The 27,878-nt window shown below is 53.9% G+C and overlaps 2 protein-coding genes across 2 annotated transcripts in view; one reads left to right on the forward strand and one right to left on the reverse strand.

Annotated features, from left to right (window-relative positions):
* The window catches only part of Ccdc61 (coiled-coil domain containing 61), an 86,691-nt gene that overhangs the window by 30,774 nt on the left and 28,039 nt on the right, over positions 1-27,878 (reverse strand). The gene's annotated exons all lie outside the window — the stretch shown is intronic.
* Nova2 (NOVA alternative splicing regulator 2) lies at positions 495-27,285 on the forward strand. The gene is made up of 4 exons (XM_027945956.2): positions 495-1,206; positions 9,175-9,318; positions 14,194-14,360; positions 20,190-27,285. Exons 1-4 carry the CDS (start codon positions 930-932, stop codon positions 21,270-21,272), a joined length of 1,671 nt encoding a protein of 556 aa, XP_027801757.2. The 5' UTR covers positions 495-929; the 3' UTR covers positions 21,273-27,285.

Here is a 27,878-nt window from a genome sequence, read left to right on the forward strand (position 1 = left end):
TAGCAACCTCGTGTTGATTCTTCATGGGATAGACGCGAGGTTTGAAAGGGAAATCCCATGATGTCGGGGTTAGGAGACATTAAAAAATTAAATGTATTTTGACCAAGTGAGGTCAAGTCCCTTGGATTCAGTTTCCTCATCTGTAAAATGGGAGTTATAAAAGTCCTTCACAATATTGTTTGCTCTGGGATTAAATGCGATAAATGTGAAGTGCTTACTTAGAATCAGTCCTGGCACTTAATACGTGCTCAAGAAATGCTCATTAAAGGTGAGGGTGGAGAAGGCGTGGAGGAGCCCAGAGTCCTTATTATATCCTGGGGGAAAATCGGGTCCCTCGCTCCCCCGCTGTGATGGGCGTGGCTAACCCAGAGGGACGTGGCCCAGACTTCAAGGGTGGACCAATGGGGGTGCCGAAGGGCGTGGCCCTGACCGGCATGGGCGTGACCTTGCGCGGGTGGGAGGGGCCAGGCCGCTGTGGGAGCCTCCGGGAAGAAGATGCTCGGGCCAGCAGCCACCGCCAGCCCAGTCGCCGCTGCCACCCGCGCCCGCCGCCCCCCGGGCCCCCACTAGCGGCCGCCTCCGCTTCCCTCCTCCGGCCCCCCGCCCCGAGCAGGGCCTGGGGGGCTCGGCCCTCCGCCCCGGGTAGCAAAGAAGGGGGGATCCTGTCCCCCCAGTGGCGCGGCCAGTTCCCGGCCTCCGTGATCTTGAGAGAGACCCCACCCCTCAGTTCTCTCCGGGCTCTGTCGGAGACCCCCTCTGCCCTCCCATCCCGCTCACATCCGCTCTCCAAGCTCTGTCACCCCCCAGAACCAGCTCCCTCCCTCCTTCCCTCTCCGGGGTTCCCCCTCCCCCATCCCTCCGCCGCCCCCTCCCCCTCCCACATCCCCTTCCCTCCCCCTCCCCCGTCCCCCGTCCCCCGCCCCCCCACCATGAGGATGATGGCCGCCGGCGCGGTGCACGGCCTCTTCACGGCCTCCGCGGCCCCGCAGCCGCCGCCGCCCCCGCCGCCGCCGCCGCCGCAACCCCAGCCTCCCCAGCAGCCGTCGCCGCCGCCACAGCAGCCGCCGCCGCCGCCGCCGCAGCCGCCGCAGCAGCAGCAGCCGCCGCCCCAGGCCCCCCCCATGGAGCCCGAGGCCCCGGATTCCCGCAAGAGGCCCCTCGAAACGCCCCCCGAGGTGGTCTGCACCAAGCGCAGCAACACGGGAGGTGAGGAAGGGCTGCGCTCGGCGGGGCGCGGGCGGGGGCCTCGCCTTTCTCGGCCTCCCCCTCCCCTGGCAGGTGCACGGGCTCTGGGGAGGGAGGGGCGCCCCTCCCGTGGCGGGGGCAGGGGGAGCTGGGGAGGAGGCCGGACCCCCTCCTCCTCTCGCCGCGGCCGGGCAGGGAGCTTTGTCTTCGATGAGAGGGGTTGGGGGGAGGGGGTGGCGAGTGTCCTTGGGGGGGCGCGGAGGATGGGGGGCATGGGTTCCTCTGGGAGGGTGTCTGCGTGTCCTTGAGGGGTGTGTGATGTGACCCTTTCAGGGCAGGGGTGTTCCCCGGCTTGCGTGTCTTGGCTGGGGGAGGGGAAGGAGTAAAGGAGGCCTACGGACCCGGACCCGGAGCTTCCCAGCCTCGCTCTCTGGGGATGTCCTGAGCAAGGGTTGTCCCGAAGGGAGGGATGTGTGGGCCACAGTGGGGATTGTGCGTGGGGACAGGCGAGGTGGGTGTGTTGGGTGACATAGAGGAAAGGGCGGGTGTGTAAAGCTGGGTGGGAGAATGTGAGTCTAGGACAGGTGTGTGTGTGTGTGTGGGTCTGTGTGGGCCCTGCAAGGCCTGGATATGTGACATTAGGGATCATGACAGGATAGAAGGTGTGTGTGTGTGTGTGTAAGAAACAGGACTAAATAAGAAGGACTGGGCTCCACGGTTGAGACCCTCAATTAGCACATGTGACAGTGGACAGTGCATGCTTGTCACCCCAGAGGAGCTGTGGTGGACTGTGACACATGAGTGAGAGGGTGTGTGTGACATGCAAGGGGGTGTGTGGGGGACATGAAATGGGATGGCCCTGGGCATGAGCCAGGAGAGGCTGCATGGATCAAGGAATGGGTTTCTGTGTGTGTGATACAAGCATGCACGGGGCGGGTGGGACCAGAAGCTGGTGAGGGGATGTGACAAGAAAAGGGTGTGGGTGTGACTCCAGAGAGGCTGTGGCTGGGTCTGACACATGGAGGTGTGCAACAGTGACATCAGAGGGGGTGTGTGCGACAGGGGAAGGTGGGTGTATGAGAAGGGAGGGGCTGGGCTTGTGGGTGAAACGCAGGAGGGTGTGTAAGGAGGAAAGGGGAGGACTGTCCCCCAGGAACCAGGACCAGGGGAGGTGTGTATAACACCCTGGGGGGCAAGGTGTGTGAATGTGCAACAAGGGAAGGGTGTGTGTGAAAAGGCTGGTGTATGACACCAGAGATGTGGAGTGATTCTGTGTGTGTGACAAGGGACAGCATGTGTATGCGTGTGTGTGTAAGGTAAAAAGGTTTGATGTCACAGAGGTGTGTCTGTGACACAAGAAGGGCCCTTTCTGTGTGTGACCGTGTAAATGTGTGGTGGACCAGAGAAGCCAAGCTGGGGACCAAGCGCTTGCCTTGCTGGAGGGGGTGCAGGGCTTTCGGGGTTCTCAGCCCAGCACTCCAGCTCCCTGGAAGGAGGGAGACCCCTGAGCAGACAAGCCCCACCCCGCGGTCACCTTGGCCAAAATCTCCACTTCCTCTGGCCTTTTCCTCCGGATGGGAAAGGGATGGCCTCCGGCAGAGTGCACCCTTCCCTTTGCCTGGCTCCGGGTGGGTGGGGCGAGGGCCTCCCACCTCCTTCCCTAGATGAATACCAGCCGGTCCATCCAGGTAGGGCAGGATCAGGGACCCCCTGGATGCCTGGGAGGGTGTCCAGCAGAAATTGGAGGAAAGGGAAGTTGGGGGAAGGGTAGGAGGGAGTTTCCTGTCCTTCTTCCTGCACCCCCACCCCCAACACACACATGAATGTGTCCCCGCCAACTTCCTTCCCTTCTTCCTGCCCCACTGCCATTCCCAGTCCCGGAGAGGATCAGGGACCTCCTAGGTCCCTGAGCCAGCCTGGCTGACCAGCTCTCTTCCTTGGGGTGGGGGCTTCCACCATTGTCTTAAAGGGGCTGAGATGCTCCAAATCTGATGGCTCACGGCAGACTGTAACAATGCTGCTGCTAAAGACTGTCACCTTCACCTGCATGGCCCCTACTGTGAGGCAGGCTCTGAGACACGGTGAACTTCTCAACAGAACCCTTGGGAGCTGGGAATGTGGCTCAGTGGTAGAGGCTAGGCTGTGCTAGGCCCCGGGTTCAACCCACAGCACTGAAAAAACAAACAACAAACAAAAGAACCCTCGGGAGACATGCTTTGAACTGCTTTTTCACAGATGAGGAAACTGAGGTTCAGCAAAATGCAACCACTTGCCCGAGGTCACACAGCTCCTAAGCCCTGGGATGCTGGTTCCAGGGCACACGTACTTGCCCGCTGGGCTGGCCTGCCTGTCTTGCCCGTGGTGAAACTAGGATGAGCCTATAGGGACCATCTCTTCCAGGTGTCCTCCAGTTCCCTCTCCAGGGCACCCTTGGGGAAACTGAGGCCAGGAGATGAAAAGGGATGGAAATACTCAAGAGCAGGGCAAGCGAGGGTCTAGGGCTTTGACCTCAAAACCAAAGACTCCTTTCAATAATGGACCTTCATAACAGGGAGGCTGGGTCAACCCGTCCTCTTTTCCAAGGTTCAGTGTCCCCATCTGCCAAATGGGGATCTCACAGTAACCCTAGTGATGATGTAGTAATAGTTATCAATATTCTTGTTTAATGCTTTACATGGAATTTCATTTAATTCTCCCAGTGCTTTATAATGTGCTGCTGATGATGTTGATAATAATAATAATAATAAATTACAACAATGGCTAAATTATAGTAATGCTGTTAAAATGTGCCAGGAAGTATTATGGAATGTGCTTAACACAGATCATTTAATCCTTACAGCAGTTCTATTCTATTACCCATATTACAGATGAAAAACTGAGGCCCAGAAAGGTCAAGTTCCTTGCCCATGTCTGTCGATAAGAAGCAGAGCTGTGATTTGAATTCAGCAGGCCGGCTCCGTGGTGTGGTTACACACTATAGCGAACCGTGTGTTCAGATAGGGAAACTGAGGCTCACGGTGGTGAGGAGCTTTTCTAGGGTGTCACAGCAAGTAGTGGCAGACTGGATAGAGCCAGCTCTTGCCCTCACTACCAGCCTGTCCCTCCTGCTTGTTCCTGAGAGCGGATGCGAGGAACAGAGGAGATGGTGACTATTCTGACTTCCTAGCACTAGTCTGGTTGACAGACACTGTTGGGAAGAAGGGGGAGGCATCAGGGCAAGAGGGCTTGGCCAAGAGGTTGAGTGGAAACCTGGCCTGGCCGGGGAGTCATCTGAGAAATAAAGGACCCCTGTCTGGTGGGACAATAATAAAGAGTGTCCCCAAAGTACATATCATAACTCCTAAACTGCAACTACAGTTGTCCCCATGACCTGACTATATTCCAACCTCTTTTGCTCCCTTGGCCACCAAAATACAGAAGGAAAAAAAAATACTCATTTCTTTTACTCCAGACACAGCCTACAGCAGCCAGGTCCTACCTTTCATACTCTTTAACACAAAGACAGTGTCACCAGGGCAGGGCCCTCGAATGAGCCCTTTCAGTGTTCAACTCTGTGGCTGTCAGGTGCTTGGCAAGGGACCCTCAGGCAAGTTATTTTGTGGTTCTGAGCCTCGGTTTCCCTGTGGGGAAGATGGGGACAGGAAGATTGACCTCTCTGGTGGTTGAGTGTGTTCAGTGAGATAGTGTACATCCAAGGCAGGGCACGCAGCCTGGCCGGTGGTAGTTGTTCCGGATACAATAGTCATCTTCGTTGTTGCCATCAGTGCCACCAAGGATGGGATAATATTCTTTTTTTTTCTGCCATTGATTAGAGATTCACCCCAAGGAAATCGCACCCCTGCACCCTCCTCTCTGTCAGTGACAGCCGCAGCTCCAGCCACCGTCCCACCTTTCTGCTCCCCATCCCTACAGAAGCGCGGTCCAGTTGTTCTGCATTTTGCACACAGACAAGCACATCAGCCTTTACAGAGAGACTCTCCACTCCCGCACCACACCCTTGCCATCTCTGTCTTTCACCAGTGACATCCCCACATGCTCCCAATGACAACGCCAGCCTCACATCCCAGCCTCTTCCTAACAGTAGAACAGGCCAACTCTCCCATTCCCAGCCCTCAAGCAACAGCGGGCACCTAAAACAGCACTCCAACTTTGGTTCCCTCCAGAAGTATTGCCACCAGAAACAACTCCTTCACGACACTCAGGTCTTGGGCTCCACTTTTGTCCTTAGTGATCTCCACACAGATCCAAGTCCCCCACAGGGTCAACTCTATGACATCCACACTGAGACACCCCAAATCTCTTGGGTGGAAAGACATTATTTGCGGGTGGAGAGGAGTACTGGTGGGTTTTTTGGAGGCCTCCAGAAGCATCCCAAAGGGACGTAGTCACACAGGGGAGGAGGAGGCCAGAGAATCAGTGACTTGAAGGGGAAAGACGGCCCAGCCTCCTTCCAAGGTAAAAGTGCTCCAGATTGCGGAGAAAGGGAGACAGGCCCATCTGGGCAGATGCAGTTGTCATCTTCAGGTTGCCAGTCACTGTCAGGGGGTCAAAGGAGCTGTCTGGACCCCAAGAGGGAAGCTAAGAGAGGGCTGGGAGTGGGTGGGGTGGAGTTCTGGCAACTAGATTCTGCCTCTGCAGAAGGAAGAACTTTCTCACAGGCGGAGAAAGTTCAGACTCGGTTGTTGCAACAGGATAGGAGCCAGTGACAGTGACGTCTGGGGACTCCGAGTTCAGCTGAGGTCATGTCTCTGCCCTTGCTACAAGGAAGGCTGGGAAATAGAGGCTTGGCCTCTCCCCAGCAGAGGTGGGATGCACATGCGGGAAACACCCCCAAACAGGAAGGATGTACGGAAGATTCTAAAAAGGACCAGAAGTAGACTGATGTCCACTGTGGGGACTCTGGGACTTGGAGTTCTGAGTTTCTGCAGGCAGAAGGTCTCAGCTCATCCCTCTCCATAGCAGACTGGCATGAGAAAGAAAGGACCCAGAAAGGTGTCTAGGAAGGAGAGTAGGGACAGGATGTCCATTTTATCTGTGAGAGGACATTTCTCCTCCAAGAAGCAGGTGAAGCCTGGGGCAGCCCCCTAGGGGGATCGGTGATGAAAGAAGTGGGGTATCCCCTCTTCCTCTACCTCTCAACAAAAGCCCCAAGCCTTCCAGTGGTTTCCCCATTGATAGGTCACGCTGCACTGAACACTGTGATAATATTTTGCTTGTGTTCATGAAGTGGATAATAATAATAATGATAATAATGATATCTGACATTTCCCAAGCCTCTGTGTGCCCCGGATCATCCTGAGTACTTTCCATTTCATAGCTTGGTGAATCACCATGGCCCTGAGCAGTGATCACGTTCTCCATTTTATGGATGGGGAAACTGAGGCCCAAAGAGGTGAGGAAACTTGCCGGCAGCCACACAGCCATCAGTGACAAAATCCACAGTTGGTCTAGGGGAATGTCTGCCATTTCATATGGACATTCTCAGACAAAACTCAGGGAAAATGAGAGAGGAAGCGGAGAATGGGGAGAGGGAGTCCCAGTTCTCTTCAGAGCAGATGAATGCCTTTCACCCTCAAGGAGAAGTGGGGGGGAAGGAAGGGGAGAGAACGTGAAGGGGTCCCAAGTATTGCTGAGAACTCCCTCCCCATCTTTCTGAGCCTCCTGTGACAGGTGTAGGGGTGGGGAAGAGGGGACACCTCTGTGAGCCCTGGGGAGAAAGTGATGGGGGGGGGTCAGGATGATGGATGGGGAGGCACCCTGGGGGTAGATCTCCTAATGGGCTTAACTTTCTGATGAGGCAGTTTTCAAAGAGGATTGCCCTGGGCTCAGGGAAACCCCTTTATTCCGGACCCCTCCCTACCCTGCAGGTCCACATCCAGCCCCACTCCCCACAGCCCCATCCTGACCAGTCAGGGAACCCCGACCTTCACTCTTAAGGGAACAGGCGCCAGCTTCCACCCTTGGCCCTTCTTTAGAGTTCTCCTCCTCCTCCTCTTTTCCTCTTCCTCTTCCTCTTTCTGGGGATGGAACTCAGGTAGGCTAGGTCTCTTCCACGGAGCCAGACCCCAGGCCCTATATTGGGATTTCATGTGAACCACTGAAAATGGGCTTTTTCTGCTTAAAAGAAAAAGTTTGTTTTTGTTTTTTTTTTAGGGAGTTGTTTGAGGCCTTAAGTTTTAAAAAGCAGAGTGGCCTGACCCCCTTCCTTTTCCCAGTGTTCATTTGAGCTCTATCCATGTGGTCCACTGTGGACCTCTGTGATAAATTGCTCAGAAGACATAAAACAGGGGTCTTTCTCATTCTCAAGGTTCAAGGAAATCTTCCAAGAAGCAATATTTGAGTGGAGTCCTAAAGGACAAAAGGGAGATGGGAATGCTGGGAGAGAAAGTGCAAAGGCCCTGGGGTGGGAGGGAGCAGTGAACATTTGAGAAACAAAAAGGACAGTGAGTCTGGTTCCTGTAGAGGGAGATGAGGAAATGAAGTGGGAAAAGTGGGAGGAGCCAAAATATAGTGTCTTCTACTGAGAGGGCTCCAGAATTTCTACCCTGGGAGCACAAGGGGCAACAGTTTGGTTAGATGGTAAGAGAGGTTAGGACTCGCTTGGAGGCTGCATTTAAAAAAGTGCGGTAGGTGTAGCCAGTTGGTCTATAAGAAAGAAAGACCAAAGCCCCAACCACTGGCACCACTTCTAGATCTTTCAGGCTGACATGGAACTGTGGGTCTTTAGCTACCACCAGGGGAGGGTGTGAGGCAAGGGTGAGCCACAGCAGAACCGAATTGGATTGGAAACAACCTGGCAACTGTCTCGGTACCCTGGGGCTGGTGCCCTCACTTCTCTGTGCCCCTCTGTGCCTCAGTTTCCTCTTGTGTAGAAATGGAGCTCATTCTTTGCTTCTCACGGGGGGGCCATGAGGGAGCCATCAGAGCAGCCTTGCTGAGCACTGGTCAAAAGTAAGGGTTTGGAACATCTCCAGGGCTGGCCCTCTCCACCTCCCACCCCAGCAATGAGACCACTGTCACCTCCCATCTGGACCATGGCTGTCACCTCCTCTCGGGACATGCAGCTGTTGCTCTTGCTTCTCACATCCCTCCAAGGCCCCCATCTCACTTGGAGTAAGAGCCCCAGATGCGGTCCAGAGCTTCAACCCCCCCTAGCAGCCCCCTGCTCTCGCTCCTCCCATGAACCCATCTCCCCCCCAGCCAGACTCAGCCCTTCTTGCTCCTTTCCAACATCCACACACTGTGCCACCCCAGGGCCTTTGCAACTTGCTCACCTGCCACATAGCCACATGGTCCTGTCCCTTCCTCTAGAGCCTGATGGTTCCCAACACAGACTCCAGGGCCAGGTTGAGTCCAGACCTGAGCCCCGCCCCCTCCTCTCTCTGAGCTTCAGCAACATCTTCACCTTTGTTTCCTCATCTGTAGAATGGATCTCTAAATAACGCTTCCCCCATAAAACCAGGGTAAAAATCAGAAGGACTGGTATTTGTAAGGGACTTGGAACAGAGCCTAGTGCGTCGCAGGTGCTGTGGCAGCGAGTGATGGATAAGGAGTGGCACGCTCCTGGGAAGGGCTTTCCTGGCCTCCGTATCTGACATCACAGCCGCTACACCCTCCCGTCCCCTTTCCCTGCCTCTTGGACTCTCAGTACTTACAACCATGTGACATGAAATAGAGTCTGTCTCCCCCTCCTGAAGAGTGTAGCTCTATGTGCTCTCGGCTGAATCACTGAAATTCTTTCAGCCTTATGTGCCCGCAAAATCAGGGGCTGTTTCCCCAAACTGGTGCCAAGCACAGAGTAGCCAGAGCTTAGGCTCGATTTCTTGAATAAATGAATGAATGAATGGATGGGTGAATGGAGCTCGGGCTGGGTGTTCTCTTCTTCCCCGCTCCTTTCATGGTATTGCTCCTGTGTCACTGTGATTTCCCCAGCCACCCATGCTGGGGCCTCCCGGGAATGACTCCCCTCTACCCTGTGTGCTCCTGCAGAGGAAGGTGAATACTTCCTGAAGGTGCTCATCCCCAGCTACGCAGCTGGCTCCATCATCGGCAAGGGCGGGCAGACCATCGTGCAGCTGCAGAAGGAGACGGGAGCCACCATCAAACTGTCCAAGTCCAAAGACTTCTACCCTGGTGAGCCCTGGCCCGGTCTCTGCCCTGGGCCTCCCTCTCTTCCTCCTTCCCTTCCACCTGGGCCCTGGATGAGGAAGAAGGGCTCCCCTAGGGGCTGGGAGAGTGATGGGGGGCCTCCCCTTCCTCCCCCTAAGGGAGCAGAGCTGCCCCCAGCCCAAGCAGCCTGGCCTGAGCAGATGGGGGTGGGGGCAGGGCCAGACAATAGGCCTGCTGCATATTCATGGACTCATTTGCATGATGTGCTGGCAGATGTGTCCCTTCCCACACACCTGCCCCCTCGGGTCAGTTGGAGGAGCTAGGGTGGGGAGGGAGGCAGGTGCCAGGGTGTCCCTCCGGGCTCGGGGCCAGGCGTCCGTGTTACTGTACCCCCACTCTTTCCCTTTGGATTTGTCACCCCATCTTGCCCATCTCCATCTCACGACTCTCCCCTCCATGGCTCCTGATGTGCCCCTTCCTCCTACTGTTCCAGCTTCTCTCCTTCCCCTCCGCCCCTCTCTGCCTCCTCCTGCCCCTCCGTGTGCCTCTCTGTCTCTCTGTCCCCTCTCCTGTCCTCTGAGGCTGCATCCCTTCTGCCTGCCCCTTTCCCTCTCCCACCTCCCCCTTTTCCTTTCCCTCCACCCCTCAGGGTCGCCCCCTTTCTTCCTCCCTTCTCTGAACTCTGCATTCATCCACTCGGCGACGCTTAGCAACACCTGCCATGGGGTCCTCTCTGCCCGTCCCCTCATCCCCTCGCTGGCTTCTGCTCCCTCTTGCCACCTCTCCCTTTATGTTTCTTTCTCCTGAGTCTCAGCTCCTACACTCTGTTCTCTCCTCCCTCCCACCCAGCCCCTTCTCTACTCCACTCTGTCTCCATCTCAGTGTCCACAACCCTTCGTTTTTAAAGGTTCCTCTGCTTTCTCTAACCCCCCTCAGTATTTCTCCATATCTCCCTCCCAAGGCCAGTGTCTGAGCTTCAATATCTAGGAATCCAGGGAAGGCCCCCAAATTATATCTGTGGTCCAGCGCTGGTTCTGGTTCATTCTTAATCCCCTTGGAGTTTTTTAGGTCAAACACCAGAGATGGAACGCAGGGTTAGGATACATTCATTTCTCTCTCTCTCTCTCTCTCTCTCTCTCTCTCCTCACCCCCACTCTCTCCTGCTCTCCCTCTCTTTCTCCTGCCCCTCCCTGCATCCCTCCCTCCCATGTCACTAAGCACCTTTGGCAAAGAGTTTAGAGAAAAATCTAGTGGCCCAGGCACAGCATCCCGTTTTCTCTTCCACCCTGGCCCAGTTTCCCTGTGCCTCTCTAGCCTACAAGATGTCGATAAGACTTCTGCTTAGGATAGTCATCCGAGGACACTTGGTTCCTGGCCCTGGATTGCATTCTGTGCCACGATGTCATCCACTCCCAGCTCAATGATCTGCCCCACAAGCCAGGCTGCTAAGAAACCCAGAAAATGGGACGGGCCTTGGTTCTTTGAGACCAAACACTACACAGATGGCAACATGAACCAGGTCTCTCCCCAGCCCCTGGACAAGCAGCCGGTCCCCACTCCTGAGCTGGAACATCCAAATCACACAGCCTGTGCCAGCTCCTGCCTCGGAGATGCAGGGCACGGCTCCCTACAGTCTCAAGCATTTTCCAGGGTCCACAGGAACACAGGAAGTGCAAATGCTACTGCATGAGACAAAGAGCATATTTCCCTCCATTCCTGGGTGACATCCTTTCATTGGTTCATTCAGCAAACATCCTCTGAGCACCTTTCTATGCCAGCCCTGGGCTGGACAGAGATGGGGCACAGTGAGACTGAGGGTCCCAGCCTTTGTCTCTTGGACCTCATGCCTAGTCAGGAGACAAAGGCCACACGTGACAGCCCAGAGTGTCCAGGACTGGAATGGGGAAGCCCAGGGAGGTCAGGAAAGGAAGTCCAGACAAATAAGTGAGCTGTGAACTAGGGAAAGAGCAGAGAAGGACACTCCAGGAAGAAGAAGTCGCACGTTTAAAGGCTGAGAAGTCATTTGTTGCTCACTGTGGCTGAGGCCTAGAGAGCAAGTGACAAACGACAGTGGGAAAGCCGAGAGGGTCCTCTGGGCCTCACAGGTTCACACACACACCCACACACACACACACAATCACCCCTAAACCCTGCGCTGTGTCTGGAAGAACACACAAAGGGCATCCCCTTCTCGATAATGGATCCCAAAGCTCCAGGTTCAATCCTTCCCACTCTTGGAGAAACCAAGACCTAGAAATAAGCAAGTGTCTGCCCAAGGCCTCGCAGACTGCTCCCCAGCCAGACTTCCCAGATGAGAACAGCTTCTGAGCACCCGTCTGTAGCTCTGGATTAAGTTCCAGGGGAAAAGCATGACTCGCGCTGCTGATTGTCCTCACAGTTTTTATTAATTTATAACGTACTTGCGTCAAAGTACAAAGTCATAAGTGCCTCCTTAAATTCACACATATTCTTTCTTAACATTAAAAACAAAACCAAAACTACAGTCATTTATTGCCCCCAACCCATACACTTAGAGCTACTCACTCATGAACCCCAAAATCAGCAGCGGGGAGCAGAGTGGTTAAGACTCTATAGACTCTAAAGCTAGATATCTGGGTTAAAAACCTAATTGTTCCGAGTGAACTTGGACAAGATCCAAACCCTTTCTGTGCCTCAGTGTCCTCAGCAGGAAATTGGGGGCAATAAAACTGCCCATCTTGTATTTTAAGTGGATAAATATATGCAAGGGCTTAAAATGGTACCTGGTGCTTAGCCTTATATAATCACCAGCTGTTACTATGAACGCTTTTTCAGAGTTTTACTGGGTCCCCTGAAAAACCCCTCAGACCCCAGGTTAAGGACTACAGGGGACAGGAGGTCACAGACTCATAGAATTGGAAGGAAGCCTGGCCACTGCAGCCAGGCTCTCCCTGGGGCCTCCTGGGGCTTCCCCCTCCCCTCTGTCCCCTGCTCCATCCCGGTTCCAGCCCAACCCACACCCTTTCCTATTTACACCCAGACCGAGGCAGCCTGCGCTGACTCACCCTGGCTCAGACCAAGCTATTGTTCTGGGGTGGAGGGAGCAAGGGTGAGGATTGTGCCCCAAAGCGGGTGGGGGCTTTCAGCCACACAAGTGACCCTCAGGCAGTGACACCCGGGCACATGGCAAGGTCAGCATGCCAGGCTGAGCAATAGCAAGTGAGAGGTCAGGGTTGCAGCACCAGCACCCTGCACAGAAGTGCTGGACAGACAGTGGCACTCGCTGCCAAGTGTCCCAGACACAGGCACACACAGAACCTGGCATACCTTCAAGACCTTTTCCAAATCCAGGGAAACCCAGTCCTTCAGACAGAGCCCACAACCCTGGGGAGATGGACACATCCTCCCTTCACCCATCAAACACCGGCCTCACTGTGATGGTCACATGCTCACACAGCCCGGTCACAGCCAGTCTTCTTTGTCCAGCTGTAATACACACTGGGACACACGCACGTCACAAGCACACCTGCCATCCCAACAGTCTCACCTGAGTCGGCCCCTCTCTGTCTTTCTCTCACCCCATGATCACACACGCCAGTCAGAGGGTCATGTGCACAGAGACACAAACCACACACCAGTCATCCAGATAGTCTGTGAACACTGGAGGTGGGGACATGTTTCTCTTGCTTTTACAGATGCAGACACACCCACCACCAATGAAGGGCACACCCGTCAACAGCCTCAGTGCCGCTTTGTGACATTCTTTGTTTCTTTCTCTCACACACACTCAGCTCAGTCTTACTAATAGTGTACAGGTCACCACTCGACACCAAAATCTTTCCTACGCACAGGGGTGCACCCAGGCCTTGTTACCGGAAGGAGTCACTGTGTCGCATAGGCCGTTTCCATCGCAGCTGCTCCTGTTCTTTCTCTTATACTCACAAACACCGATTCAGGTGATCTAGCCTGTCCAGCCCAAGTACACACAAGCACACACACCACCCACCCCAGGCAGCCTCACAGGTACACACACAGTCACAACGTCACCCAGAGTCTCTCTCCCCCACACATATACCCCAACACCACCCAGCTTCTTTTTCCTGTGCCCTACCCAGAACACACACACAGAAGTGAGGAGGGTGCCCAGGTCAGAACCGCAGCCCGAAACCTGGAGGGTATCCAGCAAACACAGCACCCCACTCCCCTTTCCCAGCCCCTCAGGCTCCACGGCTCCAAGAGTTGCCTTTGACCCATCAGGCTCTTCCCTATCCACACCCCTGCCCTCCCCCACCCCTCAGCCCTCCATCTGGTGGGTCCAGGCAGGCACTCAGGCCTCTCTTCTGCCTCCCCCATCCCCCAGCCCTTCCCCATCCTCTCCAAAAGCCCAGAGGCCTGCGCTGCAGGCTTTCAGGGGTTGCCATGGCAACGGGGCCTCGTCCCTCATCCCCCTGGGGGTGGGCTGAGGACCTGGCCAGCCAGACCGATAAGGGGGTTCCAGTTACTGTGGCAACCGCTGCAGGCCTGAGTGCTCCGCTTCTAGAAGGAGGGGGCCAGTGAGTGAATGGTTGCCAAAGCAACCGGGGAGCCCGCAAGAACTGGGAAGAGGCAGCTGAGCCCTGTCTCCCCTGCCCAGGGCTGCTGTGGGCATCCTGGAGCACTTAAGCATCATTCTTCCATTCCCCAGAGTTGTTTTAGGGGAGGGAGATAAAGTGTAGATTATAAAACAAGGATTCCATTCATTTTCCCAGTTACCCATCGTGGCCTGAGTACCCATTCCAGCTTGCCCAGATTCACTGTGTGGCCTAGAAACAGGTCCGCTCCCTGGACCTCAGTTTTCCCGTCCGTTAAGTGGGGCCTGTCTCTCAGGAATGTCCCCATTCCTGTCTGATGAGTGTGCCCTCTCTCTCCCTTGCTCAACAGGAACCACAGAGCGGGTATGCCTAGTACAGGGCACAGCAGAGGCCTTGAATGCTGTGCACAGCTTTATTGCCGAGAAGGTCCGAGAAATCCCTCAAGCGATGACCAAGCCTGAGGTGGTCAACATCCTTCAACCCCAAACCACGATGAACCCCGACAGAGCCAAGCAGGTCAGCTGGGGCAGAGTGGGCTGCTGTAAAGCTGGTGAGGTTCAGGAGGCAACATTCCTCCCAGATGCCTGCACGAGAGTTCGAACCATTGGGACAATTCCCATTTAAAAAAAAAAAAAAAAAAAGTTTACCAAACACATGCCAGTGGTTCATATTATGAGGGAGTCAGCGCTACTAGTCTAGAAAGGAATTCAGACCACTTGGAGCGGGCTTGATGCTGAAGGAGTGAAGGCCTAGGGAGAATTTGGCGGGGACCCTCCCACTCATCCACCCTTCCTGAGATTCTCTAGATCCTCCTCTCCCACCTCATCCCATTGTCTCTCTGAGCAACCTGCCTCCGACTTCCTGTACTCACCGGAAGTGACCTCAGTGACAGCCCATTCCAAAAAAATTTAGAAATGGCCTCTTATTTTCCCTCCCTGATAATTACCATTATGGGGGCCGACTTGGTGCTTCGTTAGCGAGAGAGGGGGCGGGTCCCTGTCCTACTCAGCCCTCTCCAGGAAGGGCTGGGAGCGGGGAGGGCAACGCCCCTCCGTTGCCTCAGTTACCGGGCAGCGGTAGGGGCGTGGCAGGGAGCGGGCCAATCGCTTCCCGAGCCTCTCTGGTTGCCATGACGACGGTTCCCCTGGACAGGTGGGCTCCCAGTGAAGCCCTTAGTTGCGGTCCTGACCCGTAGTGGGCCAGGGGAGGAGGAGCACGGGGCTGGCTGCGCGCTTCCCGTTTTCTCTGCCCCCCTCACTCCCACGTACGTGCGCACCTAATGCGAAAGGAGAGAGGAGCCCTGCGCCGGCGGACAGGCGGCTGTCGGGAGTTCCTTTAAGTCCGCCTAGAAAGTAAAGACTGAGGCCAGGCAGCTGGGATTCTTGGGTCCTGGCATTACCTGAGGTGGGGGAGACCATGAACCTGAGTTCCAGCAAGTTCGTGGGGACATGGGGGACCGAGAACCTTGGAGGAGCGCTGCCGGGTAGATCGCTCCCCAAAAAGGACTGAGGGCTTGGGGCAGGGAACGCGGCCGCTGTCCTTGGTGCTGAAGCGGCTCTGCTCCTCACGCCTTGCCAGGCCTCTCCTGAATCCCTTCCCACCAGCAGAGCACAGCTTGCTACCCACAGCTTACACAGGCGAGAGGATTGCCTCTTTCCTCCGCCTCGATCGTGGCCACAAGGGACTCAGGGTTCATCGAGAGTTTGTGGATGTTGCAGGGAAAATGGGGTCAGCACCATCTGTGCCTCAGCCTTCTAGCGCCTCCCCCTAATCCACAGGAACTCACACAGCAGAGTCAAGAGGTTACAGAACCAGGATTTATCCTCTGCCTTGTTATTCGAGGGTTCCAAAGAATGAGAGAGAGAATGACTGAAGGCCCAGACTCTGGAGTTAGATGTCAAACTGAGTCCTACTCTTTCTTACTTCCTGACCTTGGGCAAGACTTGATTTCTCCATGCCTTGTTTTTCTCATTTGTAAAATGAGATTCATTATGGTGCCTACTTAAGGGTGGTGGTTAATGTTCATTGATGTTTGAAAAGTACTTGGCATGTATGCCTACAGCATAGAAAGTTCTCCCCCCAAAAAAAAAAATCCTTAGCTGTTGTTATGCCTATGGGATTTTTTAGTCAGAAGATAATGTCTCCTCCTTTTCTGCTTTGGACCTGCTATGTTACTCAGGGCCCCCTGCCCTTCTGCAGGTCTCGGTTTCTCTTTCTTTACAGTGTAGCATCTGGGTCACACCAGGGATTATAAACTGAAATGCCTCCAAGAAAGGGAACATAAAAGATTAAGGACCGTGGGCCCTCTGAAGAGGGAGCAGTCACTGCTCAATTCCACCCTGTCCATTCTTGTCCTTTGGGAATATGGACAGTGTTTCTATGTCCTCCAAACTTTTCAAAAGAAGCCACAAATCTCTAAAATCTACTGTTTTAAAAAGGTTGGCTCAATCTTTAAAACACTATGAAAGTCAAAGAAAATATGGCTATAGTCTGGCTGTGGCCTTAGGACCACCAGTTTACCACCTCTGGGCTGAACAAGTTGTTCTCAGCCCTGGCTAATATGGTAGCTTAGCATTCAGATTCCAAAGCCCCACCCCAGAACCGCTGGATCAGAATTTCTGGGAATGAGACCTGGGATCAGATCCTGACTCTACTACTCACTCCTGTGTCACCTTGCACAATTTACTTAACCTCTTTGTTACTCCATTTCCCAATCTAGAAAATGTGATAATAATAGAATCATAACAAACCTTATAGGTTCATTGTGCAATCTAAGTAAATTACTATTCAAAAAAGTTAGAAAAGTTCCTAGCAAATTCTAAGCCCTGTGTTTTCTGCTGCTGCTGTTAGTGTTTGTAATTTTCCTTGGAATTGCAGATCATCAGAGAAGATAGTCTCTGTGTTCCTCCTGCCTTTAAACCTCCTGAAGTTCTATGACTCTGTTATTTCAAGATTCTAGGCTTATATTCTAAGATTCTACCATTCTAGCATTCTGGGATTACAAGATTCTATGGTCTGTGCCTGCAGCTCTCTCTAAGATGCTATGATACTACAATTCAGGGTCTATCATAAAGGCATCTGCCACTTTCTCGGGGCTTCCCATTTGCCAGGCATTGAAAAGTCACTTTATAGTCCCTAATTAATTATACAGGGCAGCTGAGGTTATGCCACTGTTGGACATGAGGAAACTGAGGCACAGAAAGGTGAAAGTATTTGCCTAAGGTCACACAGTTAGAAGTACCAACTACAATTGGGACCTCGCTCTGTTGAGAAAATAGCAAAACAGTTAACATTGACTGAATGATTACCTTGGAGCAGGTCACCCATATCTCACTGAATGCCTGTCACAACTATGAATCAGGAATCATATGCCCATTTTACAGATGTAGAAAAGGAGAGAGTAGTAAAGGAACTTCACTAAACCATGCATATAAAACATCTATATTCATGTGATTTTTATTCAATTTCTTTTAAACTAACGCATAAAAACTTAAGAATTGTACATATTAATGGGATGCCATATACATGTATACATTATATACTATTTATAGTCAGTTTAAACATATCTATCTCCTTAAACATCTTTTCCTATTCAAAGTCCTTTCTCCCAGCTTTTTAAAAATATTTCTTTAGTTGTAGGTGGACACACCGCCTTTATTTTATTTATTTATTTTAATGCTGTGCTGAGGATCAAACCCAGTGCCTTACACATGCTAGGCAAGCACTCTGTCACTAAGCTACAGCCCCAGCCCTCTCCCAGTTTTTTGAAATATACAGTACATAATTGTTATTCACCCATAAGATTGTCAGCCGTTTTACTGAGACATAATTCACATACCTACAACTCACCAATTTGATGGGTACAGCCCAGTGGCTTTTGTTATAGTCACAGAGTTGTGGAGCCATTACCACAATTAATTTTAAAGCATTTTCCAAACCTCCAAAAGAAAAATTTTTGAGGAATCAAAACCAGAGTCTTGCATGTGCTAGGTGAATGCTCTACCACCAAATTGCCTCCCAAGCCAAAAAGAAACCTTCCTAAACTGTCACCCCTCAACCTCCCTGCTCTCCAGCTAACCCTTCTCTGTCCTCATGCCACCACTAATCTACTTTCTGTGTTTGTAGATTTGCCTATTCTGGACACATGTAAATGGCATCATAGACTATATGGTCAACCATCACTACCATCTAATTCCAGAATGTTTCCATCATCCCCAAAAGAAACCCTGTTCCTGTTAGCAATCACCCCCAGCCCCTCTCTCCCATCCCTTGGCAACCAAGAATCTACCTTTTGTCTCTGTGGGTTTGCAAAGTTCTGGACATTCTTGTGATTAGAATCCTATGTGGCCTTTTGTGACTAGCTCCTTTCACTTTGCATAATGTTTTCTAGATTTATCCTGCTGCGGTATGTATTGTATCAGTACTTTATTTGAATTTATTGCCAAATAATATTCCATTGCATGCATATACCACACATTTTATTTATCCCATGAGACCTTTTTAAATACAGGAGAAATAAAACAAAGGTTATTTGTTATAAAATCAGATGAACTTTAATTTGTAAATATTCAACAGGGACTGCAGTAGAAGACATTATAAAATAGTCTCAACTCACACCCAGACATAGCTGAGTGGTGCAGCTACTGAGGCAAAGTGACGTGGTGTGGAGTCCTGGAGACTTAAATGACAACAGTGGCATTCCTACTGATGTCAGGGTTTTGTAACACAATAGCCGGCCACTGGAAAAGTTCAGAACAAAGCAATCTCCCCTTGATTTACTGACGATTTCCATAGGTCAAAAATACTTAGGATGTATCACGGAGTTCTGTTCAGGACCCAGAGATTTATAAACTCTGGCATTTCACCAGCATGAATGTGCAACAGGACCTAGGACAGTTCTCCCCTGTGGGAAAATGGCCTTCAGCTGTGGGCTGTAGACACTGAGGGCCCTGCCCATTCAATGTCCACATCTGCCCCCAGTCCTCACAAACCAAGACTGCCCCTCACAAATTGCCCAATCCTCCTCCATAACTGGCTTGGGGGTGGAAAGGGGAGGCAGGGGTGTGAGCTCTAGTAGTGGTTGTGGGGGGTGGAGAATCCACAAATCTAAGGGGACATGGGAAGGATTTTTGAGAAGGAGAAATCTGTAGGCAGAAATGCTCTTTGAGGTTGCTGGGGATGTAGCTGGGTGGTAGAACGCTTGCCCAGCATGCTGGAGGGCCTGGTTACTATCCCCAGCCAAAGAAAAAAAGAAAGGGAGGGAGGGAAGGAAGAAGAAAGCTGTGCTCTTGGAGATGTGAAAGGGATTCTGGGTTTTAAAATATCCCCACTGGAATCAAGGTTGACCAGATTTGCAGCTGCTGGGATATGCAGGTAGCTGATGGGTGAGCTGCCCTGCAGCTGAAAAAGGAGCCACTATCTTCAAATGAGAGACCTGCTTTGGAACTCACTGCCTTCTCAGACCTAAGGCTTTATGTTACCTTAATTTTACAGATAAAACCACTGAGTTTGCAAGCTAGGGCTGCCATAATGAAATACCAAAGACTAGGCATGGTTTGTGTGTTTGTGTCCTGGTCTTCTTCTAAAGACACCAGTCAGTGAATGAGGGACCACCCTGACGATCTCGTTTAACTTCATTATCTCTTTAAAAACGCTGTCTCCAAAACAGTCACATTCTCAAGTACTGTGGGTTCCAATTTTGACATAAGAATTTGCAGGGGGAGGGGAAGACACAGTTCAGTCCAGAACAACAAAGAGGTTAAGTGAGGAGACTGTGTCATAGAGTGGAAAACACAGGAAGCTGGGAGGCTGGACCTCAGCTCCTTCACTATCTGGGTGACCTTGGGGCATGTCCCTTTACTTCTGAAGCTTCAAGTGACTCATCTGTAAATCTAGACTCGAAGCTTTTACTAGGCATCAATCAGAGTGCTCAACAACAGAAGGTGGGGTCCTGGTGCAAGCTGGTGCCCATCCTGGCAGGCCCCCCCCCCACTGGTCAGCCATTAAGCTTTTAGGTGCATAAATAGGGGAGGTACCTGGGGCCCCAGGGACATGGGACAGGGTGGCCGAGGGGCTACTGAGAGAACCTGGAATAACAGTTATTCATTTACCAACCATTAGGAAATCTTTCAGTATTTTTAACAGCTAGTGGGCCCGTCTTGGTACCTATTAAGGGGGCTTGCTGGGTTTGGGTTAGGGAGAACCGAGGCTGATTACCAGCACCACAGCGGGGATAAAGGCAGGGGTGTGGGCTTGATCTTAGACACTAGAAAGGAATGCTAGGAAGGAGGAGACTCCTCGGTCTCCAGTGCCACCATGAAGACCCTCCCTCTTTTCCCGTCACAGGCCAAGCTGATCGTCCCCAACAGCACTGCTGGCCTGATCATCGGCAAGGGGGGCGCCACGGTGAAAGCGGTCATGGAACAGTCGGGTGCGTGGGTGCAGCTGTCGCAGAAGCCCGAGGGCATCAACCTGCAGGAGCGCGTGGTGACGGTCAGCGGCGAACCCGAGCAGGTGCACAAGGCTGTGAGCGCCATCGTGCAGAAGGTACAGGAAGACCCCCAGAGCAGCAGCTGCCTCAACATCAGCTACGCCAATGTGGCTGGTCCCGTGGCCAACTCCAACCCCACCGGCTCGCCCTACGCCAGCCCGGCCGACGTGCTGCCGGCTGCGGCCGCCGCCTCCGCCGCCGCCGCCTCCGGCCTGCTGGGGCCCGCGGGGCTGGCGGGCGTGGGAGCCTTTCCCGCCGCGCTGCCCGCCTTCTCAGGCACCGACCTGCTGGCCATCAGCACGGCGCTTAACACGCTGGCCAGTTACGGCTACAACACCAACTCCCTGGGCCTGGGCCTCAACTCGGCCGCAGCCTCCGGCGTCCTGGCCGCAGTGGCCGCCGGTGCCAACCCTGCCGCCGCCGCCGCAGCCAACCTCCTGGCATCCTACGCGGGTGAGGCCGGGGCCGGGCCAGCCGGAGGGGCCGCCCCGCCGCCGCCGCCGCCACCCGGATCCCTGGGGTCCTTTGCATTGGCCGCGGCGGCCAATGGCTACCTCGGGGCCGGGGCAGGCGGTGGGGCCGGTGGAGGAGGTGGCCCGCTGGTGGCCGCGGCGGCCGCGGCAGGGGCGGCTGGGGGCTTCCTGACCGCAGAGAAGTTAGCCGCTGAGAGTGCCAAGGAGCTGGTGGAGATTGCGGTGCCTGAGAACCTGGTGGGAGCCATCCTGGGCAAGGGGGGCAAGACGTTGGTGGAGTACCAGGAGCTGACAGGCGCCCGCATCCAGATCTCCAAGAAGGGCGAGTTCCTGCCAGGCACGCGGAACCGGCGGGTCACCATCACGGGCAGCCCCGCGGCCACGCAAGCCGCTCAATACCTCATCAGCCAGCGGGTCACCTACGAGCAGGGGGTGAGGGCCTCAAACCCCCAGAAAGTGGGATGAGGCCTGTGGTGTGTGCGCCCACCCTTCTCCCTCCTCCACCTTCTCCTCCTTCCCTCCGCCTCCCCCAACTCCTGACCTCAGCTTGGTTAGTCCTGCTCCTCATGGGATGGGGCTGGGGTAGGCCTGACTGCACCCTCCCCTCTGGTAGTCATAGGCAGGATTGAGCGATGGCTGGGGAGGGGGCTCCTGAGCCCCCTCCCCAGCCCTGAGCTGACCCCTCCCCTCCCTGTGCTTGACTGGGCCTGACCCTCCTCTCCCAGGGCCCAGGTCTGTGTGATATCTGTATATATTGCATTTTGTTGATTTTAATAGAAAACAAAGCGTTATTTTCTCTTTCTTTCCCTCCTTTTTTTCTTTTTTCTCCCTTTTTCTTTTTTCTTTTCTTTTTATTTTATTTGTTTGGTAAGGATCCTCCCTTTATAACTTTTTGTTTCCATCTGGGAGGAGGGGAGGGTGCCTCTGGGTCACTTGGAATGAGGGGCCTCCCCAAAACACAACAGCCTGCCTCTCCACTTTCAGTTCTAGATCCCAGGGAAGTGATGGGAGTAGAGGTGGCCAAGGTGTCTGAGCCAAAATGGGGCACTTGGAGCAGGGACCCCAGAGGTCCCAGACTTCCTCAGCTACTGTGTCCCCACTGGAGTTGCCCCTTCTGGGTGGGATTTTTACCCTTTGGTTGTCAGGTTGACGGGGCTCAGGGATGGTGCTGGGGAAGGAGGTCAGCTCTGGGGTTCAGCTGGTCCTGTGAGCTTACGAGAGGCTGGAAAACCTTGCTGTGCCATCTTTGTGGCTTTTCCTTGAGTAATGGAAAGAAGGGTCCCTGTTGTATTGTTGCTGAGTCAAGTACTTTCTGGGCACTCCATATGATGTCACAGGAAGCAGTTCCCCAGAAGTCATTTCCTGTGATGATGAGAGACAAGTACTTATGAGGTCTCGATGAGCCCTTTCTTGAAGGTCACTTCAGTGATATCAGGGGGTATGGACTTCCTATGGAGTCTCAAGGTCACTTCCTGTGATGTCATTGGGATGCAGCATGTACTTCCTGTTTTGGACAATGGCTAGTCCCTGATGCTCCTTCTCCACCCACACTCCTCTTTGGTGAGTGTTGGACTGGGGGAATCTTCCTAGGAAGAGAATAAAGGGTGGGACTTGGATCCACTCTGGAGGATTCTAAGGAGTAAAAACAAAAAAGAATACTGTCAGGGTCATCTCCATCCAGACACCCCAAGGCTATGAATTCCCCTGGCAGGGAGAGGTGGGAGATGGACCTAGTGAAACTCATTGCTGAAGACCCCCATCCCACCCGTGCCCTCTCTGCGTGCCTGTATCTGTGTGGCTTTGTTTGGTTGACTCTGGTGAGCCATAAGTGCAGCTGCCCTGTCAGGCCAGCGTGGCCCTGTGTAGTTCGTGGAGCCACGGTAGGGTCTCTTGGGCCCCAAGGCTTCACGAGCTCTGGTGGTTTGGACTGGCCTGGTGGCTCTCAGCCTGCTGGCATACTTTGATGATGTCTGATGGATCAGAATTTTTGGTGCACTCACCTTGAACACTGAGAAGCTAGAATATTCTAATGGAGCCAGGTAGCCCAGACAGTTGTTACAGGAGTGACTTGCTTAGCACGGTGGCTGCAGTCAGCTCTAAGGACCCGCCAATGGACTGAGAGTCAGGTCCTGACAACCGTTTAGACTAGGTCAGCTGAGACCCAGCTCTACCCTCCTCCACCTGCCCCTCCTCCTTGGAGACCTCCGCCTCCTCCAATCCAAAACAGGGCCCTCTGTGCTCTGGTTCCATCATCAGCATCTCTGGGGGAGAGGCACCCCATGCCCACCCTCTCCCCCATATGCCCCCCTCCTAGGTCTTCCAGACCCCTCTCCATGGCTTTGGGGGAATCTGGCCTCCTCATCTCTCTCCTTTAAAAAGGAGGGAAGAAAAGCCACAGAGACAATTCCTACCCCCTAAAGCCTGGGAGGCCCCTTTTCCTGCCTCCGCTAGAGAGCCACCCCCAAATCAAAATGTGAAAATCCCTAGAAAGCAATAGCCTTCGAGGTACCTTGCACTGAATTTCCCGCCCCAGCCCTTCCACCCAACAGGAGGCTGGAGCTTGGGCACTGGGGTGACTTTTTCCATGCCCTCGTCATCTCCAGGGTGAAGGGCAGACCCCATTTCCTCCACACCCTCCTCCCACCTCCTATAGCTGCTGCCCCCACCTCTAATCTCCAGACTGAGCCCCGATGGAGATCCGAGTGCCAAAACAATTCTTGATATAACTTTGTACATATCTTCTACAGTTGGGGGCTGCTGGGGCTGGAGGTGGGGGCCACTCGTGGGCCATGCTCCCCTCCACCTCTCAGAGACCTTACAGTATTTAACAGTATTTACCCGCACGTGGGTATTACAGTATCTAGCTGGAATATCCCCCTATGAGCCCCCAGGCCCCCATGAGCAGGGGAAGGAGCTAGGAGAGGTGAAGTAGGTCTGGGCATGGGGGGGTGGGGACAAAAGAGCTCATTTTCATATAATTTGCATCCTCAGCTTGGCTGCTCCTGCTTTCTATAACTCATTCGCTGGAGTCTGGGTCCCAATCAGCGGGATCCAGAACTCCTCTCACACAGACATGGCTCTGGAGGCTGGGCCTCCTGAAAAGTGTTCCCTTAGGTATCTGTGTGACAAGCGCCATCCCTACTCATATTTCTTGGGGACCCTCTACCCCACCAGCCAGGGCTATCTGAAACGTAGTTTGCTAGCTCGGTGAGCTAGTTCACTCACCATGTTGGTGAGTGGGGAGCCACGCATCTTTCCCCATTTTACCCTGGGAAATTCACTCCACCATCTTCCCCATCCCTTGAAAGTCCCTTCTGCAATCTGACCTCAATCTTTTGTGCTGCAGTTTGTCCAAAGGGGACACAGATGTGGGGTCAGAGACCGGGATTATTGGAAAACCCATTGCCTCTTTTTCCCCCTCTCTTCCTGTTAGCCAATCAGAGATTCTGAATGGCCTCCTTGCACCCTGCTCTTCAGCACCCAGTAGGTGCTTAATAAGTGTTTGCTGCATTGAATTGTCTCCCTATTCCTTCTCATCTGCCCTTCAGAACCTTTGCCTCTCTTTCTCTGGCTCCCTATGGTCTTCTATTTTTTCTTTTTGTGGCTCCCGTTGTCCTCTGTCCTGTCTCTATCTTTGCCTGTGTCTGTGTCCCCCCTCTACTCAACTCCCAACTTTCTCTCCCCTAGTTTCCCCATTAAAAAAAAAAGTGCCAAACTTCCTTGGAACTGAGCCGCTCTGGGGTGGGGGGGAGAGGACCTTGGGTAGAGAGAAGGAAGCGGGGACCATCTCTCTTTGAGGAGGCCCCTAAGAGGCATTGAATAAGGTCTGTGGACACTGAGCTAAATTGGGTCCCCCTTCCTCATCCCTCTTGCCCTGAGTTTTTCTTAGAATCTTTATAAGAAAAAAAAAAAGAAAAAAGAAAGAAAAAAAAAAAACTCTCCTTTTCAGCTAACCCCTACCTTTTTGGATCCCCCAAATTCCACCAGCCGGGGAGAATCCCATTTGCCTCTTTCTGAGCAAATTTATAGAATTCTGGGAGGGGGAGACAAGTTCAGTCCCTCCTCTGCTGGCCCAAGGGGCGGTACCAACTGGATGTGGAGAAGGACCTCAAAGCACTTAGGAGAACTAGGGGTTCAACGTGCCAAATTCACCTCCTTCATCCCCCGCCTCAGGGGGCTCTGAGCCAGCCTGCCCAGCCATCATCTTCTGCCCTGTCCAGCCATCTCTACATGGGCAAGGAGGCTTCACTGCAATAACTGGCAGGGCAGGGAACCGAAGGGCAACGATTCTGCCATCCTTATCTCCCTGACCCAGCCCTGGACTTGTAGGTGGGAATTCTGGGTATCTCAATGGAGCTTATGTTAAGAGTTGATGTATAGATAGATTGTGGGGGACCTAAACTTGGAACATTAAGGTGCCACTTTTCTCGGGGTGGTATTTCTTCTCCCCTCTTGACTACCGAATCCTTCAGTATCCCCGTGTTCTGTTTCTCCCGCCTATTCCTCCCTCCCGCACGCACCCTTTCCTTATTTCTCATTGGTCGCCAACTGTTTGGGAAACAAGTCCCCCGCATCCATGATTGCTGTTTCGAGACCGGGATTAGAGGTTGTGATAGACTGAGTGTTGGCAAAAGTATAACTAAGTGGCCATGAGGATGGCAATGTGGGCGTCCAGGCTGCCCCCACGGGGCACACCTGTCGGGACAGCCGGGCGGCCCTTCGCTGTTGGACGCTCACCTGCGCGGCGCCGCCGGAACCCAGGCCGGCTGTCGCGTAAGTCTGAACTGGATGTCACAGTGGGGAGAAGGGGATCGCGATACCTAAGTTGGGGCACGGCGGGCCAGGACTCCGGTCTCCGCCGTCGTGGAGTCTCGACACCCAGCCCTGCTATCGCGATCCCTCTCCGCCGAAGTCAGCGGCCTCTCGCCACCGCGCCGCTGCGGGTGTGTAGGGTCCGTGGGTCTCAGCGCCCTCCGCAGTCGCGTAGGGCATTGCTGGGTGGCAGGGAGGGAAACGGAAAAGTCTCGTCGGGGATGGTGGTGGTGAAGGCTGCTGGTTTTTAACCCCTTCTCAGCCAGTCCAGGACACTCTTGTCTCCCAGAAATAATTGGGGGAGACCGCCTAACCCCCCTCCCTCACCCTTTCCCCCCCACCCTACCCCCATCCCCCAAAACCACCAACCTCTCATCTTCTAAGTGACTCCATCACCACCGGCCACCGGAACCTGCGGCCTCATTGCTCCAGCCCGCCCCACTCGACCGTCAGACTCGCTCATCGAACTCTTTTTAATTAACCCTTTCTGTGTTCATCCCACGGAAAACTGTGTGTCCGGCAGGAGGAAAGGGGGGAGGCTAGGGGCAGTTGCTACCTTTCCTCCATCTCCTCCCACCGCCCATGCCTCCCCACCCGCACCCCATCCCATGCCCCACCCCCATCCCTCACCCTTAGGGTCCGCCCCGCCCTGGGGACGGAGATCCTCTTGAAGAATCTTTGCTATTTGGCTTTGTCCCTTTTAAAAGGCGGGTCCAGGGACGTGGCCTCCCTCCCACGGAGTGCACACTCGGGCCCCACTCCCCTCCTTTCCCTTACACGCTCCCCACGCCTTCATTGTAAATAGTCGCTTTTGTACTGGGTTTGAGCCAGGGGACGTGGGGAGTCATTTTTTTTTTCTTTGTGTTGGCATCTCAGGCCATTGGAGGCATGGCCCACATCCCAGTTTAATTTGGGAGCATCCCAAGGTGTGTCCCCTACCATCTCCAGTGTGCTGGAGTTCAGTATATCAGTATTTGTCCTAGAGGGCTGGGGTGCTTGGATCCCCTGGCTGGGAGAGGGGAGAGGTGGGGAAGGGTGCAATCTGACCGTATGGCTCCATTTTCCCCATCTATGAAATGGGTTCCTCCCCCAAGCTCCCTGCCAAGCCTCAGTGAGCTAACAGTGGAGTCAGAGCTCCATTTCTCTCCCCCTTTCTTCTGTTGGAGACCGGATAGGAAAAGCATGGGGGAGGGGGAGGGCTGTCTTTGGAGAACTGGTTGTCACACTGTAGGAATTAGCCTCACCCCAGGCTTGTTCGCTCTCTTGGAAAATGGGGGAACTTAGACCTCTAAGGTCCCTTGGTTCTCCTCATTCCTCACACTGAAGGCCCAAGTCCTGGGCGGGCCCCCACCTGCTGCCCAGCTCCTGATTCCATTTCTGGGAATGTGGGCCATGCCTCCAGTGCCTCCATCCCGCCCCTCTAACCGATTCCTCTCATCCTCTGCGACCAGCGCCGCCGTCCACTTCCTCCCCGCCACCTCCAGAAGCTCCTGGCTGGGGCCCACCGCCCTCTCCTCTTCCTCCCCCCATTGCCATGCCTGGGCCATGCCCAACCCACCCACCCACCCACCCCCAGTGTCCGTCGTGTGACCTAGTGCACCATGTATTAGCTTCCATGGCCCTCCTCCCGCCCCCACCACACCCCCTTCCCTCCCCCGTCTCCCTCGGCGACTTCACCTTTTTTTGCCGCGATAAACGCCATCTCAGCATCTGTGTCTAATGTTGTCTTTTTTGCTTGACATCACACACTCCTTCTTAACCCATCCCCTCCCCTCTCCCTCCTCCCTGCACCTCCACCCTCATCCTCAATCTTTCCCCTCTTCCCCCAGGGCTCTGGGCATCTAGGGGAGGAGGGCAGGGGTGGGGGGGACCCTGAGGATGGTCCCAGCCGGGAGGCGGGAGGGGTGATTGGTCTCTCTGGACTGGAGGAGCATCCAGAGCAAATGTGGCTGAGAGGGGCAAGTGCTCAAGCTTTAGCCCCCAGAATCTCTGCGTCCAATGGGGGAAGCACCCCTCCACGCACACTACCACAGTCCCCCTGAGGCTCGCGCACGCACACGGGGCACTGCAAATCCACACACAAACTCAAGTAGAATCAGGACAGCCCGGGGCTAAGGTGCTGGAGTCAGGTGAGATCCAAGTTGAGATCCCTTGAGACTTTGCTCTTCTGAGCAAAGAGCACAGTCCCCATCTGTAAAATGGGGATTTTTTTTAAAAAAAAATCACCATTATTTCTACATCACATGGTTTATGGTTGGA

The sequence above is a fragment of the Marmota flaviventris genome, chromosome 18, assembly GCF_047511675.1.
Source record: "Marmota flaviventris isolate mMarFla1 chromosome 18, mMarFla1.hap1, whole genome shotgun sequence".
Lineage (NCBI taxonomy): Eukaryota > Metazoa > Chordata > Mammalia > Rodentia > Sciuridae > Marmota > Marmota flaviventris.

Bases quoted from the DNA above. Each gene is read 5' to 3' on its own strand.
- Nova2 (XM_027945956.2), top strand. From the start codon at position 930: ATGAGGATGATGGCCGCCGGCGCGGTGCACGGCCTCTTCACGGCCTCC. The intron at 1,207-9,174 runs GTGAGGAAGGGC...GTGCTCCTGCAG, and splicing joins CAAGCGCAGCAACACGGGAG to AGGAAGGTGAATACTTCCTG. The intron at 14,361-20,189 runs GTCAGCTGGGGC...TTCCCGTCACAG, and splicing joins ACCCCGACAGAGCCAAGCAG to GCCAAGCTGATCGTCCCCAA.